At 40.8% G+C, this 19,976-nt stretch overlaps 1 protein-coding gene across 1 annotated transcript in view; it reads right to left on the bottom strand.

Moving 5' to 3' along the window:
* The window catches only part of cntnap2a (contactin associated protein 2a), a 313,006-nt gene that overhangs the window by 181,719 nt on the left and 111,311 nt on the right, over positions 1-19,976 (bottom strand). Inside the window, exon 2 of the mRNA XM_068581486.1 lies at positions 10,415-10,525. Within this exon, the coding sequence (XP_068437587.1) occupies positions 10,415-10,525 (111 nt within the window). The remainder of the gene's footprint in view (positions 1-10,414; positions 10,526-19,976) is intronic.

Below are 19,976 nucleotides of genomic sequence, written 5' to 3'. Positions count from 1 at the left end.
TGCTGCTAAAATATTTCAGTGTCAGTTCAGCCAAGTTAAGCCAAGATGAGAGGCTCCATTTCTGTATACACTCTCAAACACTCCATTGACATCCCTATTTTGGTGTCAAATACAAGAAGTGCATTTTGTCTTGTATTTCTATAAAATGGTTTCATCCAGGGCAGGCTGACCTGGCATCATCCAACCTCCTGCTTCATATTCACACTGCTTAAGTGCAATACAAATCTAAAGGTCAGTCCACCTTAACAGAGTTGTCGCTAACTTCATGGCTAACCTCCAAGACTTTAACCATCAGCAGAATGAGAAGCAAGTCCTAGACACTCTGCTTAGGTCTCCTCACAGGTCTGGGAGAGTCATAGCATTTATTCACCTACAAATAAACTACACATACACGTCAGTGCTATGTTCACTGCTGTAATGTTGCTGTTATAAAACACTGCCATGCTCTCTCTTTTGATCGGACCCTCTCTAAAGTTATGCCAGGTTTGCAATCCCCTGGTGGAAAACATGACAGAGAATGCCAGGCAGAAACACAGGTGACAACTTTGCAGCTAAACTAAATGATGAGCTGGATCCTAAAGTTTCTGCAAGTGCCCGTTAAAACGCATGCAACAGTGTAGATGCTAACTCTGACAGATGAAGTGGAGACTACCTGTTTTGATGGATGTCAGCTGTTTGTGCATCAGGTTATTGTTGCGGCCGGGCAGCTAATTCGGCTCAGCTAATGAGGGGTTAGCTTCACATTGCTGTAGTGGTATCGGGTGCAGTTGTATTTGTACAACCTGAGCACAGTATCGGCTTTGATACCGAATACTGGTATTGGTGTGTCCGTACTCCTGTAGTCACTGAGTAGCAGTCTCACATAGCCTAATCTATTTTCACCTTCCGTTTTTTCACTGTACCAGCGCTGGAGAAAGGCCTGGCTGAACCCATCATACTTAGACACTGAGGGAATAAAACACTCTGTGTTGTTTGTATTTCTGTCTATCGCAATCCATCTGAAATAGGCAGTTAATGAAAGACCCAGTGAGTCAAAACAGTGACTGAGAAACACAAAGCAAGCATTTGGCAAATTGTCCCACAGTGTTCAAGGCTACTTAAAAGGTTATTACAGGTTGATAGGAATCACATTTAAAATCTCAAAACCACTGAATCTTGCACTGCCGTTAAAGCATACAAGAGGCTGCATTGATATGTGACATCATGACCAGACATTTTGTGTGCCTGTTCTACACCACAGCCACTTCACACTTCACTTCCCCTCTGGGGCACCTGCAATGCTTGAGAACTTTCCAAATCTTCTATTCACTGCCCGTCTACCAGATGCCCCCGGATTCTCCCTCAAGTCCCAGTCACCTGAGTCCTGCACACCTGTCTTTCATTCCTGAAGAGCTACATTGTTTATATACCTTCTTTCCAACTGGCTATCTGCCAGATAGTGAATGTATGGTTTCATGTTTCAGACCTTACTCCCTGTATGTATATCTTTACCTTACCTGCCTGCACCTTGTGCCTGCCGTGTTCTGTTAATTTGTTTATCACATGCTGCCTATGTTTGTGATATCCGATGCAAAACTGTTCATGAAACTAGAAGTGAGGATTTTACAACTCTGGAAAGGTATCAGGGCAATAACAATCCGAGTTTACGTCTCATCAAGCCTTGAACATTAGAATTACGGCATTCACGGTACAATTTAATAGACACAAAACAATTACAACTTAATTGACCAGCTGAGCTCTATGTGATCCTGGATGATGTTGCATTGTGTTTTGTATCACAAGTTCAGCCAGGTTCAACTTTATTTGACGGACAACTCTGGCTTTAATTAACGGAGCCCAACCACGCTGTCTCAACAAAATGAATGAAGAGACTGCTTTTTTGAAAAGGTGCTTCTGTCAGTCTGAACATGGCTTTAAGGTGTATCTGAAAGGACAGAGTAATGGATAGGAAAAATAGGTTGAAGGGGACGGATGGGATAGAAGGCATGTTAGGGTTACGGGGTTATTAGAAGTAACAGATGACAGAATGACAGAGAGACAGATAGATTGAAAGGTGTAGAGAGGGAAAAGGTTCAAACAGATCGTAGAAGTGATGGCAAGCATTTGGAAGGGTGAACTAAAAAAAGCAATGAGAGAAGAGAGCTGTGGGCTACAGAGCTCAATGTTAGAGTTCAGAGGAGGAACAAGGGACAGGAATAAAGGATGTGGGGGAAAAAAAATAAAGACGCGGCAAGAAAAGTGATGCTGTCATAGATTGGAGGGGAAGGAATAGTGCTGGAAAAAGAGGAACAGATGAGCGGTGAGAGGTGAGGAAGGCCAGCTTGACAGAGGTTAGGAGTGGGGTGAAGACTGATATATATATATATATATATATATATATATATATATATATATATATATATATATATATATATATATATATATATATATATATAAAGAACAGAGGTGTAGTGAAAGGTTAAAGCCTGAGGGAGAAAGGGGAGAAGTGAGAAAAAGGTTGACAGAATAAAGTGGAGATGGAGGAGGCTGTAGTGGGGGGATGAAAGGTGAGAGAGTGATTGTGAGCGAACAGGAGCATCAGCGCAGGAAAAAATGGGAGGAGAAATGGGAGGGGAGGAGCGTCGGGGGACTGTCACAGTCCTCTCACCTGTCACACACACAGATGTTTGGGGAGGAGAGAAGGAGCAGGAGGAGGATAGCGGAGAAAACAGGGGAGCGAAGAAGGTCAAAGAAACCACCTTTGAGAAAGACATGAAGAAAAGGAGAAAAGAAAGTAACACAGAGAAAAAGATCAGGAGATAGAGATCAGGACAAAGAATGGAGAATGAGAGCAATCTTTGAGGAATATGGAGAGAATAAAGCATTGCAAGCACAAGAGGCTAAACAAGTGGAGCGCTGGCGTCGATGTTTTATTCCATTGAAGCTGACAAAAGTCTTGAGAATGCTCAAGTTTTTTTCTGGATAATAAACAACTAGAGCATTAATGTATATGAGTGTTTCGGTACCGGACGTGCCTGTCCAGGGAAGTAAAAAAGAGTTCGGTCGTTTGGGAATAGTCAAACTTTTAGCAGCGAATTTCCGAAAGAGAATATCTGCAGCCAAATTCTGTGACTCCTGTGACATGTTGCCTCATGTTACAAATAATGTATTCCCACTTGTAACACATGAACTCGTCTTCCAACCCCAGAACACCGAAACTATTTTGGCGAGACGCACTTTGTGGCTGCTGTCAATGAGCCTTGGCCTGTAATCGCCTGCTGCAACCGACAGGCTCAACTCAGTTTGCAAAGCGTTGTTGCAGAGAGCTCATTTGTTTATTCAAAGTTCATAAATATGTCATGTAGATCGGATGAACGGTTCTTGAGATATGCAACGGGTAACTCCAAAGACAGACAGAGAGTTCTTGCTTCGTATACATTTCAAGTCTACATTATCGCAGGGATGGAACTGTGAATAAAAAAAAAGAAAGACAAAACCAAACTTTTCAATTCAAATCAGACGGTGCTGGGTTTGCCTAGTTTGCACCATTTTTGATGTGTAATCAACCAAAAATATTAAATATTCACTGGATTAGTTTCCTGAATGTGAGAACTTGGTGTTTTCTTATTATTACATATCATTTTAGATATATAACTTGACGTTTTAGATTCTTGGTCAACAGAAGCAAATTGAAAATCATAATTTGTAACAATAATTAATAAAAGCCTCTGTAAAACCGATCGAACATCTTTAATGAACAAAGAAACACGAGGGAAATTCACTGGTATGAATTCACTTGATGAAATTCCATAGCAATTTATCAACCCATTCTGCTACGTCTCAAAATGTGTCTGTGGAGAACACCTCTATCCCCTTATGGCTGCTCTATAATATATATATATCCACATAATGCATTTAAATTGGGACTAGTTTGAGTAGCAACACTGACACAGGCATTGCTAGAAATCAGATTAATCTGCTGCCTGAAAGCCCCCCCGGTGAAAATGTCCCTGTGTGGTGCCCTTCACCGGTGGAATCCAGACAGAGAGACTCCTTCTGAGATAAAAGGAGCCAACAAATGTTGCTGGACTTTCCCCAAACTTGCACGAGAAGGTTTAAGCTATCTGTGATGACACAGATAACCCTGTGGTGGTATAGCACAGTCGGTGACTGTGTTTCAGTGAAATGTACTACTATACTGATTGTGATAACAAATATGTTCACACACAAGCACACATAAGAGTGCGTATAAACATATTTGTGTACATACGTGCGTAGGTTTTATCAATTGTTCAGTATCTGTAGGCTCAGGCTGCGAAGAAAGGGACCACACAAAGCTAGTTATTGTACACCAAAACCAATAACAATATACATGCAATAAAAGCCACTAAAAGGTCGTACCAACAACAATGTGCTGACAAAGCAAAGGCAGTGGGACATAATCAAACTAGGAAATGCCCTCCGGGAACCATTGACAAAAATGGTTACCTTCTGAAGCGGTCAGCTAATAATGTAACCCTGTGTAGATATTTTTCTCTTGTCAGATCTCACACATCTCAGTTCACACTGTTAAAGAGACTCTTGGCGATAGGTCATTAGACCAGCCCACGAGGAAATGTAAGAAAGCTTCCTTAGGTTGCTTTGAATGTGCATCAAACAGTGTTCCTCTGTCTCAGCCGACTTCTCTCCCCTCTGTTCATCTTCTTAGACTGTCGCGCTGGCTCCTTCCTTTAAAAAAAAAAAAAAAAAATTGATCAAAGATATTTGTTCAAAGCTCAACTAACTGGAAAAGTCACAAGGTTGTCCATCGGTCCCGGGGGGTGGAAGTGGAAACATACACGGTACACATGCACTGCAATTTTACCGTGTGCTGATTTGACCATGACCACAGTGGGATACAGTTGATCAGTTGAAGTGAAGCAATATGGTGGCTTAACAGAAGGACATATGTGATTAATCCCTCACAAATGTACCACGTTAATTGCAGGAAATATACAGGTTTGTATCTCCTAAATTTATAATTTTAATCTGAATTTTTCTTTCTTTTTTTTTTTACATTCGTATGTGTGTGATGATTAAAAAGATGATTTCAACTTTAGCAGCCCAGGAGGGAAATGAAAAAGTATGAGGTTCAACTCCACTGCCTGACTTGGTACAGTAAATGGCTTTTATGGTACTGATGGAAGAAAATGAGTCAGATAGGGGGAAAAGAGTGAACAGTGGAGAAAAGCAGAGAGACCCAATGAGCAAGACAGAGCGACAACAGGAACAAAATAGGAAGTGAAGAAGAGTAAATGTGTTAGAGAGTACAAAGAAAGAGGACATTTTCATTACACAGACGGAAAGACATGAGTTCTGAGAGTGAGTAATGCAGAGTGTGATTTTTGGCGAGCGAAGAGCAGTCGGTGAAAGACATGACACACAGACAAAAGTGACAGTGGCAAAGCAGAGCATCAAACAAGAGAACATCTCTCCTCGGTCTTACTGTCAGTGTGGGGGAGTTTGTGGGTGGCTGCGTGCACACATTACAACATTTGTTTTTGTGCATGTGTGTGGCTCACGGTGTGTCGCCTTTACGTCCATTTGTTCCAGCACCCGAGAGAACATGTGAGAGTGTGTTTATCAAAGTTGTCTCTTTTCATAACAACCACAACCACATTAACAGAAAGTATCTTAATTAATTAGGATGCGAGGCCGCCGGAAAAGGGAGCAGAGAGAAAACAGCTGGTTAGCCCTCTGCGAGTACTTCATCTTTCTGTCATGAAGCAAAGGGAGCGGATGAAGACAAAGTAATTTAATTAGGAGCGGACCGACATTATCGATGGATGACTGCAATGACAAGAGACATCAAAAAACTTTGCCAGATGACAGAGAGAGTGAAAAGCAAAGCATAATGAAGGGAGGGGCAATCTGGTTAATTGTGCAGCAAGTCAGAGCACATTTGTACTGCAGTACTCGGACATTTTTTGTTTGAATGGGCAGGAGTGGGGGAGGGAAAGGGGGCTTTCTAAAACTTCGGAGGAACTTTGAAAAGTAAGTATTAAGGTGGGAATGTGAATAAAGAAAAAAAAAAGCAGATAATGAGGTCTGCGGAGAAAGAGGGAACTGGAGTGTTGAGAGCTTTACTGTAGAAAATAGAAAGTGATAATGGAGAGACAACCAGATGGAGAGGAAGAAAGGCGAGACAAGGATGTGATGGAGGGCAGGAAGAGGCCAGACACAGTGGAGGAGAAACACGGAGAGAGATGACGAAAGAGAGGGAGCGAGGAGGAGAAAGGAAAATGGAATATTCAGATCAGTGGCCATGTGTTTGTGATTAGCGGCCCCATCTCATGCTTGGCCATGTCTGCGCTGTGCAGCAACATGAGCATGCATATGCATGCTCACGTGTATGCATGGCAGCAGGAATATTTATGGACACACACAATCAGTCCACCCATTCCTCTTTCACTTTCTTCACACAGAAAAGGTAGTCATTATTTTGGAAGGTGCTTGGTTCTGTCCGAAGCCATAACGACTTCAAGACAAGCATTTCCATGAATTAAGGCTCCCTCAAAAACCAATTAGCCGGGTGCAGTTCTAATGGTGGCAGAGATAATACAATGCACCCACATTAGTGATGACACAAGACTGGAAGTTTGAGCTTGCTTTGTCAAATTTGTAGTCCAATTTCAGCATTCAACAATTTAAGCTCAAACAGTGCATCATACATGTCTTATTGCTAATCACTTTTACTTTGTTGCTTTTGCCCATTTCAGTCTGCATTTACTCTTCAGCCTTCTCTAACCCTGTCCTAATCTTGTGTTCCTCCCTCGGCATCTCCACACCCCCTCCTCTGTCCAGGCATACTCTATTTTAACCTGTATCCACAGGCAGCGCTCTCCGGCTGGCAGCGCTGAACAAAGCCTTGAGTTTGGTCCATGAATGAAAATATATATTGAGAAAGTTTTTGGAGCTTGATGCATACCGGGGATTAGATAGCCGGCCTCTAAAGCATTCTCTTGACCATTCATGTTAAGATGTCTCAAATGCCTTAGCTTGATTAACGTCTGTACAAAATTGCCAGAGTGCACTTTTAGAAAAGAAACTCAGAATGAATTACAGTACATACAAATTATATTTCAAAACATTATAGTTAACAACATAGTTTAACATTATGCCAAACAAAAGCTAAGTTTAGTTATAAACATGTACTTTGATCTATTTTTAAAACCAAGTAATCCTATGTGGTTGGGTGAAGAAATGTGAGGAAATGAACCTTCGCTCCATTCCATTAGATGCCATCTCATCTGTCTATATATGTATCTCAATCATCTCTCTCTATATATATATCCCTAATATCTCTCTATATCCCTCTCTCTGTGCGAATAGACCTAAGGGTCTTGGCTGCACCAGTGGGCCCACCTTTCCTTCTGTCTGACACTATTGAGATGAGCAGGGTCTCAGACATGAACTGGCACTAAGGAGAGACAATGGGGGTCGGGTTGGATGTGTTACATTTGAGCGAGAGAAGAGAACGTAAGCGGCAGGAAAGACTTACCACCATTAAAGAGAAAAGGAGCAAAAACAGAAGGATGGTGAGAATTAGATATTACCATAGAGAGGGAGGGTAAAAGAGAGAACGTAGGCCAATATCTTCATCAATCTTTTCTGTCTTCAAAAGCCTGAGGCAATTAAACTGAGCTGGTCTTAAAAAGATGCCATGGTGTAAGTTTACAATCAACATGAAGCGTAGAATAACAGCTTGTGAGTGATTGTGTTTTCAAAACAAAGATAAAGGGCATTTAGCATCATGATGATGAGTCGGTTAGTTAAAGAATGTGTTTCAGGAGCCAGACGCGAAGCATCCAGTGAGCTCCCTCTTCCAAATGAACACATAAATAAAGTAATGTGCACAAACATACTCCTATTTAGGTATTCATACACACATGCTCTCTTAAAAGCATACCGCTTCTCATATACAAAACACACACACACACACACATGGCTGGAGAGCACAGTGTGTGTGTGTGTGTGTGTGTGTGTGTGTGTGTGTGAGTGTATGCCAGCAGTCAAATGAACCAGCAGGGTAGGGACCGGGGGCCTGGTGACTGGCTGGCACTCAGCAGACAGCTGCCTGCCTGAAAATCGTTACGGCATAATTTTACCTCTCTCTGTCTCTCTCTCTCTCTCTCTCTCTCTCTCTCTCTCTGTCTCTCTCTCTCTCTCTCTCTCTTACATGCGCACACACGCACAGACCAAGGAGCGTGCTCCCAGAAATGAATATACATATAGTCGCACACACCCGAACACACACACGCCTATAGCCTAAAACCCTAATAGCTGTCAGCGTTCGCAACACAAGCTTAATATGAGTGGTGTGTCCCATTGATTTTGTGCCTCCCCTGTTCCATAGCAGTGGGAGATTAGAGAAGATTGGCTTATCAGCGCACACTCATACCACTGATGGCACATTTGGCTGCCAAATGTAGCTGCTTGGAGGGACCCCTCTTGAGAGTACGACTGTGTGGGCATGAGTTGTGATCCTGTGTCTTTGTGAATGTAAATGGGTGTTGAATGTGAGCAGTTCCTGTGCTGCACGAGATGTTTGTGTTTTCATTTCAAGTGTGTGGTTCATTTCTGTCTTTGGGATGCGTGTGGTCCTGCGAAGGTTATGCGTTGACTTGTTTCATGCAGTGTTTCTGCAAATGTTTCACTGTTTGAACGTGTATATTTAGATTTGATTGTGTTTGCGCTCCATGATGTCTGTATTTCTGTTTTCTGTTTATGTGGTTTGTATTCTGTGTGAGAGACGAGAAATAACAATGCCGATTTCAATTTTGAGCAGCATCTTCCTTCACAGCAGATGAAATGAGATTTGTTATTAAGAAAAAAAAAGTTGATTTTCTGACATATTTCTAACCCTTGTGAAGAAGTTTTTCTTTGGATGTCACCTCATCGTCCCTTCCTGCAGAACTTTCTTTACATCCCCCCTTGTCAGATGCTGTATGCTAACAAGGTGATGACCTCATCACAAAAAACACATTGTCATTCTCGAGAGGACACCAAGACACAGAGGATGAGATGAAACTTTATACTTTTCACTAATTCCCCCCCGATACTTTGACACTTGCCTGGGCACAGTATGTATCCATTTTGGTACACTTGTGTCAAAATCTAAAACATAGTTTATCACAGTGGTGGTTCTGACTGTCATGTCATCTCACTTTGGAGACGTGTTAGAACTAGGTCTCACTAGAACATGCTGGGCTCCTAATTGCAAGCCAACATTGACAGGTTTTTGGGAAAGGAAGAGAGCTCAGTATTTCTTCTCTTTGCACTGCTCAACCGTACAGAAACAGTTCAATGTCTAATGAATATGAAACCATTCTACAGCTAAACAAGTCATTTAGTCTGGATAATGCCTCTTGTAATTTCTGAGAAGTAATCAAATCAGCCTCCAAGTAAAAAAAAAAAACATCAATTATTTTTAAGCCCAAACCTGCCTCAAACATGTTCTAGACTAAGAGACATGATCTACACATCAACAGACTGATCGACAGATGTTATGAAACTGGTCCAAAGATGAAGCTTTTTTCGAATTAGTTTCATTAATAGAGTGACAATACGATGCTAGAGGGAACAATTTATTTTGACCTTGTGCAAGTGCATTTAACACTGGATCTGTATGTTACTGTAGCTTCTTTGTACTCCAACAATCCCTAAGAACTGGGATTAAATGCTTCAACCATTACACGTTCCCCAAAGGACCTCCATCCTTGAGGAGATTGAATAAGCATGTGGGGACAGAATGCACAAGCTCTACATTTACACTCATCCATTATTGCTGTCATTAACAACTTGCTCTTTATTTCTCTCCTTCTTCTCTTCCTTCTCTGCCCCTTGCTGTTGGGTGTCATTGTTAAATGAGGAACAGTCCTGTTCTCTCTCAACAATATTTCTATTGATATGATTAAATACACCGGCTTACCTTGTGTTTATTTGCCAACTCTGAGCTCTGTTGCCTCAGCTGTGGTGTGACTACATTAGATGGAAAAGTCTGAAATATTAATTGTATAAACATAGAGGGGTGTAATTGTCGGGTCCTATCACTGTCTGCTGTGGACTGATGTGGAAATGAGCTCCAGTCTGAGTCACTGAGATAATGACTGGAGCCGAGAGACGGAAGGGAGAGAAGAAGAAAAAAAGAAAATAGAGAGAGAGAGAGAATGACGAGGAGGAGGAGGAGGAGGAGAGCAGCTGTGCAGCACTATGAAGCTGGAAATTTACCTCTCAGTGTCATCTTGTAAAATCATTCATAAAGATGTATGTACACATTCCTGAACCAGATATTTACTCATAGATTTACTCTCTCTCCATCGACAGCATGAACTTCCCTCTTTGTATATCGATCACGTGTGTGTATGTGCGTGTGCGTGCGTGCATGCGCGTCTACCTCCTCTTCGGTTGAGCTTGGCATATCCGGGTGCATAGCCGTTGGAGAACACAGACGAGCTGGTGAAGGCGGTGTGAGGCAGAGGAGAGGCGAGAGCCTCATCACACTTATCTATGGGAAGAGAAAGAATATGAGGAACAAGAGAGAGAGAGAAATAGGAGAGACAGAGTAGGAGAGGAAGTGGAAATGGACATAATGAATAGGAAGGAGGGAAGAAAAATAGAAAACAGTGAATATTAGTGTATTTCATATTCATTAGAAAATGTCCATCAATGATGTTCATTTATGCTCAGCATTTAAGCCCATTGAGTGCTTGAAGTTGTTAAATCACAACGTTGTTAATTTGTGAACCAAATGACTTGCATAAGACCTTTTAAAATTGAAGTAATCTCGACTAAAAAGTCTGAAGTCTTGTATTTTCCACATTCACTGCAGTGTCAAAAGGAGACATTCTCACAAGAGCAGACGCATGAAGCAAAGCTGGAGCTTAAAGGAAGCTGTTTGTGGTTCAAGAACTCAGTCAGGTCAGTCAGAGACATTCAACACATTGTTGACTTCACCAGCAAACAAAAGAGTGCACTGCAAAGTATCCACCATAACAAGCAAACTGGACTTGCAGCCAAATTAGAATAGATAATTGATTTTGATTTAGAAAAAAGGAGAACGTTAATGTTTGTTAAATAATTGAAGTGACGAACAATTGCTGTCCCCAGTAGATCAGGTTCTACGCAATCTGATTCTCCAATAGTCGCAATGATCCGTCTTATTCTGTCTTCATTTTGAAGACAACACAAATGAATAAAGCATCACCAGGTGACTATGGTCCCAAACCAGCAATGAGTCAGCACATCTCAAGAATCAATCATTGGATGTGCCAACATTGTCTTCGCTGAAAAAAAGATACAACTGAAAGGATTGTCTTTGGCCCCAAAGAACAACGACAACAAGCTAGTGCTCAGCTGCAATCACAAACATTAAAGAGCACACACCAAGTCATAGATATGTGTACAGTCATGGAATAAATTGCTAGCAGTACCACTTTTCGATTTACTTTACTTTAGATTATGCTAAACTACACATGCTGTACTCCAACACAACAAACTGACAACAGCACGCCGCACTGCAACTCTCACTTACATTTGCTTCGTTGTCTTCCGGCAACAAGTCACATGTCTTAATAAAACATTTTAAACTAAAATGGCACATCAGAATAAATGAATATATCTCTCAACTCTTGTAATACGTGGATGAATGTTGGTTGCTTCAAGCTCATGCTTGAATGTCAAATGTTAATTTTTCTAATGTAGCATTGAGGTGCTCATTTAAAAAAACAACTAATTACTTAAAAAAAGGGGATGAACATGTTTAATGGAAAATACAGCAGCTTTTGGATAACCTTTTCCACAGATTATGCTGAATGCAAACATGTAGACATTGAGTCCAAATACACACTTCAACCTGTCTAATGGAATAAACTGTGGATCCAATGACCTGGAAGGGCCAAGTGGAAAGCAGTCAGAAAGATCAGCGCTAGTGCTGCTCCTTCTAAGCCGACCGCCATGTCAACTCACTACTCCTGGTGCTCTCAAAAGAAACCGGAAAAAGCGACTAAAGTGGTATACTGTATGCATGGGACACAAAGAGGCAGCATAAGTCATCTAGAACAAATACAAAAATATATATTCCTGTCATACACACACACGGTCATGAAGTCATTTTCCTTCTGCCCTCTCAATTCGCCCCTTTCACTCACTCATGCACAAACACATTCACCTCTTCCAGTACATGAGGTTTCCCACAGAGAGAAATTGTGAATGGTCTGTCAGGCCAGGTAGGCAGTCAATAGCTCTCTGTCATGCCCCACAGTGTTAGTGTTTGTGTGTGTGTGTGTGTGTGTGTGTGTGTGTGTGTGTGTGTGTGTGTGTGTGTGTGTGTGTGTGTGAATGGAAAGTCAGATCTAGAAGAAAGGAAATTGTGTGTGCCTTTGTGCATGTGTAAGTCAAATATTCTGTCTCCGGGAGTAGATAGTACATTGCCGGTTACCTTCTTGGCTTGTTAGCCCTATTACTTGTGTCACATGTGGGCAAAAAAAGAAGAAGAAGAAATTATCAAAGCATGATAACGTCCCTATCTTACACGCATGCCTGTTTTGACAAGAAATACACATACTGGCAGACACATAAGTTCTTCCGTATGAACACACACTTATTGCAATGAGGTCTTTGGCACATCGACCTTGCACTGGCACATTAGTAAAATCCACTGGCATTAGGTAACTGGCTCACCGCCACAGACATGGAGAGTGATGTATACGGGAGGGGAGTGTCCAAAGAAATGAGGTTTGGCAGAGTCATTTTATAAAATAAACCATACTTCACTGTGTCACAGAGCATATGTGCATTTTTGAGCATGAGCGGTTACATTCACACCTTTGCAAGTGTTCATTACACGATTTGCTGATTTCATGTGACTCCTGCCAGCCCACCTCCTGATGTGTTCCTGCTTATCTTCTTTTGAAAGCGTGCTATAAGTGCACCTCTCAAGTGCAGCAGCATCTGGTCATGAATTTGGGAGAAATCGCTGGGTCATGCTGAATTGTCTCAAGCTATTCTTTCACCTTAACACTCTTTCTCTACACACACACATGCACCAACACATACTTTTTCCGCCAGAAATATGTATTTTGCGAGATACATTAATGAAAACATTATTGACCTTCGCACACGACTATTTTTTTTTAACTGAACAGAGCTTGATAATGTAAGTTAATGCAACCGCTGTTGCATTACATATGCACGGTTTTAGCTCTGTTATTTAGCTGAGCAGGACTGTATCGCCCATTGGCAGCTAACAGCTAACAGCTCATTTTAACTAGCTCTCCTTCTGCAAATTATCTGTCTCACTAACTTCAGAAAAGTTTCACGCCGCCGACAAGGTGTCTGAGCAACTACATTTGCCGGATAATGGATAACGATAGGCGGCCAATCAATCTGGGATAATTAATCCCTAATTAGGAATCTTTCACACACATACCCACGTGTTCATCCATATTTGAAAAGCAAGGGTTACTAATCTTGAGAAAGCCGTAAAAGCAAGATAGATTTTAAAGGAAATCCAACCATAAAACCTAGCCCAATGTTGCACTTAGGGTAGCTCTCAGCACTCGCTCCAAAAGTCACTAAATCTCGTGAGAAAGTCGGCAAGTTTTCAACACTGACATCTTGTAATTGCAGTCCTCTTTCCAAAACTATTCCCGCAAAATTATAATTATTAACATTTGCATATCATAATTAACATAAACAGCGAATATGGCTCGTTTTAATACTTTACTGCTGTAAAGCTAGCAGCTTGTGAAAAACTCTCCTGATGTGATTACCAACCCCTAGTTTAACCCGAGCACTGATCCACAGAGACAGAAACACACTGAGACGGCTGCATTCATTCACAGGCTTCTGCTTACAATTCACACTAATGTGCGCAGACACAATGCCTTTCCTGCAGCTTCCGTCTCCAGAGTGTTTCTTTAGGTTTCTCGGCACTGATTTCTTTCAGCTGCACAGGAACATGCAGATGTGCAAATGCATAGAATTACATAGAATAACTGATGGCAGGGAAGGACTGAATGGAATTGGAGAGGGACGTTAATGGAGAGAAAGTGTATTTTTCAGAAATGGAGGTGTGGAAGTGTGGAGAAAAATGTCATGTTCCTTCGGTGCCTCAAGTTTTTTCTGCACAGCATTCTTAACTCTCTGATGTGGGAAACCCAGTATGTGAAAGGATTTTAGTGATTGGATAGTAAAAAAAAATAGGATACCATATCTGATTAATGCTTGCCAACAAGACCCACACTATATTTGGAAAAAAATAGATAATACCATTATTGGCTGGATTATGTGTAAAAATATTGTACACTATATATTCTATATTTCTATTATTTATCTGTTTTGTACATTAAAACACAAGGCCAATCAATTTGACTCTGAGGTAAATATTTAGCATGCTGCTTGGATTTATCTGAGGATCAATTGCAAATCCAGCTGCAATACTTGTGCATCATGAACACTTTATCATAATTTAACAATATCATTTGAGTTTCAGTCTTTAAGATGTATTTACTTTTGGGTAAATTCACTTGCTATGTTCACAAAATGTTTAATTTGTACATTAAAACCTTCACCATTTTACAAAAGCTGGATTGTAGCTTTCGTCTGTCATTCACAATAACAAATTCTAATTAAACTGTTCACATTACTTAAAGACGAGTGCAGGAACTCTATTTTCCCTCAATTAAAGTGAATTGCTTTAAACAGCAATGTTTAGCAATGTACTGCTCTCGTACTGAGCTGCACTGTACATTAATATTCAGATATACTTCACCCAGAGTAAGTTGCACTCTTCTATTTCACTTCAATACTTGATTTGATTGGAAGTCTTGGGTCTATCATTAAAAGATGAAAAAAAACCCCACATATTTTTGTGTTAAACCTTAACAACCTTCATGTCTGGACTGTGTGAATACCAACGTCTGCATCTCACTGAAGCAGAGTTCTTTATCAAGGCTGTTTAAAGTTTTGTTGTCAAACCTAAAGCACTTTAATGATGAATGACACCTGGAGATTGTCTGCAGTGTATAATCGTCTGTGCAGTGTCTGGCTACAGTGATGCACACACACAAAAGCAAACATGACTAAATAGGTAATTTTGTTATGACTTAAAAAAAAGTAGAAGAGTCTGTGTTCAGTTATCATGACATTAGTTTACTTCCTTTATGTGTTTAGCTCTTAAAAAAGACTACATTCTTGGAAAAGAAATATTTTTGTATTGTTGTGTGACGTGTTTGACTTATGTCATATCTAATCAATCGTAACTGCGATAAGAATCACACAACATTTTTGGAACACTTTCCATTTTCCATCATTACATAAAGAATAGGAATGTTGGACTGGACACGACAATGAGACGACAATAAAAGATCAAGGACACAGCAGTGAAAAGGGGAAACGTTGGTTGCTGTTGTTGTAAATAAGACTTATTATGACATGGTAGGTTCCTTGTGACTGCATGCTGCATGTCTTCAACATATATGGCCATACTGTTTGGACTTTTAGGTCTGAGTAGGGGATTTCAGTTGGACAACAACCTTGTAATTTTTTGCAATAAATCTATCCTGTTTTTCCATTTTTAAGCATCTTCAAGGAACACACCTTTACCAGCAGCAATACAACAAGTAAGTGATGTATTGCTTTGAGATGACTAAAAAGCAGCACAGAGATCTAAGATCATAACCAATAATAATTCACTGATATATCACGATGCTACCTGCTTCAGCATATTGTGAAACTTGAAAGACACCTGAATTGAATAAATTTTGTTCCAAGAGAAATGATCACAGCAAGCTTTCTCTGATTGAGTGTGATGTGTAATTAGCCCACTTTAGCACTCTCAGTGGTGTTTTGGAACCATGTACTATCACATGCACACCCATAGTTAAATATGCAAAACACCTACAATAGTGCATGTTTGCTCAGTGTGACCTGGTTTGTGACAAGAGTTGAAAACATTCATGAATGCAGACCACATAGTCATATGCTCGAGACTCAAGTTTGACATTGTAGATGCTGATATTTGCCCATGTCTGAAATGCAAAGTAGGGTTCTGTATGTCCATGTACTTTAGGGCAAGCAAATGGCTACAATATCCTACTGCAAATGTCAGCCTATTCCCTAGAGAGCAAGAGACAGATAGTTTTACACATGATGACATGATAAGAGAGTAGAAACCAATAGGTGCAGTGAGGAAGAGAGAGAGACAGATAAGATAAAACAGAAGAAAGAGAGACAGAATACAGGATCGAAGAGCAAAGGAAAATGGCTCCCTACCAAAGCCTTCTTACTGGCATTTTGAGCTAGGTAAATATCTAGAGTAGGGAAAAATAGCAACCAAGAGATGTGTCAGCCGGTTGCCACCATTGGGGACCACAGCCATGGATAGACAGGGTTTGGCCAGCTTGTTCAAAGGGCTTTACATCGCTGCCACATCTCTGGAGCTAAAGGGAATTGGATACAAATAGAGCATAATACATTCAGAGTGAAATTTATGACACCCTAAAGATCAGTTGGCATAAAATCACTGATTGCAGCCACAGAGCTACATCTTGGCATCCGGGATGTGGCATAATAACATGGAAAACTGCCAGGCACACACTCCTTTAATGAATTGCCCTACCTGCCACATTGGCCATTCAGGCAATGAGCCCTGACAGAGAGTTTACAAGTACTTAGCACAAAGGCCTAAGCTGATGCATATTTTAAAAGTCTGCTGAATCTTCACCTCTAACGTTCACTTTTTTTCACCACGGTTGGTGAATTAGTTAATTTTACTAATTGCCCTACAGTGAAGAACATTGCTGCGTGAATTCACAAAGAATAGACTGCATCTGCTGACAGCCCACTTGCAGCGATATCCGCCCCGTCTTAAGGTCCAACTCCCGAAATATATGAAACTGATGGCATTATAGCGCAAACACACCCAAAAAGTCTTGTTTACCTTTGTTTGCAATTATCCTCGTGGCAAAGGTTGCCTTTGTGAATTGGACTGTTTTTGCCTGAGGCTGGAGGGGGCAATTTTGCCAGAAATGTATGCATATTATAATATTTCAATATGGGCAAATACCAGAGGTGCAGTGACACAATATTTTCTTAGCAGCACAGTTGGGGGAGCATTTCACTCTTTGCAGGTGTTTTGAGGATTGCAGTTTCTTCTTGTCTTGTTCTTTCAGGTTTAGCATCGGCAGAATCCGCGCAATCCTTTTGTGAACTCACCATTCAGTGTTCTTTGTCAGGCAAGCTGAGCAGACCCGCAAAAGACTCAAGACAAATCTCTGCTATCTTTATTTAACGACCGTGAAACCATTGCGTGAGTACTTTTGGTGTGGTGCTGTCACGTCTGTCCTGTCAACAACACTGAATGCTGAAGTTTGGGGGCTTTGGGGCTTTTTCTGGACTCAAGTCATAAACACAGTGGAAGCTGTCAAAAGTGCCAACAGCTGCATGGAGATGCAGTCTGACTCTCCAAACTGCCAGTGAGTCTCCGTCTGCACAGGCCTTTGGTCTCTGGTGTGGGTGGGAGCACTGTGGGCCTCTGCTTTGTTTTCCATGTTTGCCCACATTAAGGCTTCAGTTTGATGAAGTCCATCTGGAGCAGATTGAGCAGCGGCCTTTAACTAAATTGTGTTTGCTACCTTAGAAGCCTTCTGCAGTGACCTAATTTTTTTAAATAAAATATTTATGAACTCAGTATAGTCTATGTCAGTTATTTTTGTCTGATCTCCATCAGTCGGTGAGAGGCAGGGATGAATTGCTGAAGCGTATTTTGCTGGCAAAGGCACTATTTAGTATGTGCTCTGTTGATAAATCTGAACGACTGTTTTACTTGTCAGCTGTCAAATAAAATATTGTCAACAAACCATTAACACAGATTTGCTTTCTGCTTACCAGTGTAAACAGAAGCGTCATAAAACTGATCCCTGTGGACACACAGGCCACCTATGAATCACTAAATGTCCTGTTAAACTGGACTGTAATAGATCATACTGCAGCATACTTTGGCCAAGACACATTCTATGAGGAGTCGTCAAATCTGCCAAATTAAAGTGAAATTAAAGTGAAAGAGGATTGAAGCCACTCCTCTTTTTATCCGGGGTCACAGAAAGAGAGTTTCAAAAGCGGTCAAATGGACACTCACTAATTAGCAAGAAGTTACATATGCGTGTTGTCATGTACACCTGGAATTGCGTGACAGCAGCTCCCTAGTGGGCTTCACAAAGTGGTATGGTACACAAATTAACAGATGTTCCACAGCGTAGAAAAGGCTTCAGTAATTGGCGTTACAGATGGTTGTTGCTACCATTTGCCAGTGTCTTGACTCCCAAGCAAAAATTGTGAAGTAAACACAAGTATGACTCATTGTATGACATGCTATACACTTTAGCAGGGTGGATGCTGTAATTTGATGTCAATTTAAATTAATGAATATTTTAAAAAATGTGCATGAGGAAGCATGGGAGACACGGTACACAGACCTGTATATAGTTTCACATCATTTCACCTAATCTGCAGTTGCCTGTTACGCAACATCTATTATACCTAGATGTTGACAATAATGGACTAAAAATATGTAGAAAATGTCATTTGCAAATGTTTTACAAAAAATTAAATGCACTTTTCATCTGTGTGAGACCTCAAGTGTATACACAATGCGCCTTTGAAAATAAGACAGCAAATAAATTTAACGTTGATTTGTTTATAATAAAACAAATACAACTTGATTTGTCAAGTGCCCAAAAAATATTGCATTCTATAAAAATAAGTCGCATCTTGCATTCAAAGGACTCGGTTGAGCTGGCGACCTTCAAGTCTTCACAGCCTATGAACACAACACAGTCCAACACGTGTCAGATACATATTCACAACGCAGCCTGAAGTTGACTTTTCAAATCAAATAAAAGAATAAAGGTCAGAACAAAGACATTTTATAAGAGATGCAACAGTGACAGAGTGGAACTGCACTGCTCTGAAGTTAAATGTGACACTAAATAAAGGGAAAACACCTACCATATAAACAAAAATGGCTCTTATGTTCATTTTATATCTGTAAAAATGGGACAGTGCTCTGACGTATAGATAATTCATATCTGGAACATACATTTGTATTGGAAAAAGAGACTTTCTGAATACTTGATTCTGATCTCCTGCTACTCCAAAGAAGAAATAACAAACAGTTTTCCTCACACTGGGTAACCGTTTCCTTTCACGGTATCCAGATCCAGATCAGGCATATTGAAGTGTTGTGAATCCATCCAGTGCGTATGTAGTTACACACTGTGTATTACAGCAATTCCAAAACAAAGTTAAATTATGTACCTTTCTGCACAGAGCTCCCAGAGCCTTACGGCATGAAATAGTGGATGGCAGTGGAGTGAATAACAATCATCTAGACCCCAGGGTGAGAGCCCATTCAATTTCAAATCACACAATACCCCAGTGGGAATTAAAATGACCATTTAACTCTGTGACAATGCGCGCTAAATGTGAAATTTGTTCATTTAATATTGGAGAGAGGTAAGGGGTAGGGCGAGGGGGGTTATCATAAAGAAATGAAATCCCAACAGGAAAATATGGTGCAACTGCTTAAATAATAATCTTCTAAATACGACGGTAATGAAGGTTTTCACTGAGGAAATCGGCCTTTTCTTACAGATTAATCTCAACAGTTTCCACTCAACTGTTGTTCTGGTTGTTTTCAACTGAGCTCCAGAAAAAAGATGAGATGTTTACCCCAACTCCCACAGTATTTAGAAATCTATGCTCTGTACACGGAATCTGACTCTGTTTGCCCGGGAGCAGGTCGAGGGAAAAGGTTTGCATGTGTAGGTAGGGGAGGACAGAATTCTCCCCCACAATATTTTGGAGTGAACACACACATGCACGCGTACAGAGGGAGAAGAGCAGAGAAGTATGGTTACTTGTTGACCGGCAAAAAGAAATGTGCCTGTGGTGTGAAC

This window comes from Clinocottus analis, unplaced genomic scaffold (assembly GCF_023055335.1).
Source record: "Clinocottus analis isolate CAN_PGR_092001 unplaced genomic scaffold, fCliAna1.0.p SCAF_18, whole genome shotgun sequence".
Classification (NCBI taxonomy): domain Eukaryota; kingdom Metazoa; phylum Chordata; class Actinopteri; order Perciformes; family Cottidae; genus Clinocottus; species Clinocottus analis.
This window is presented reverse-complemented; position numbering and strand designations above follow the sequence as displayed.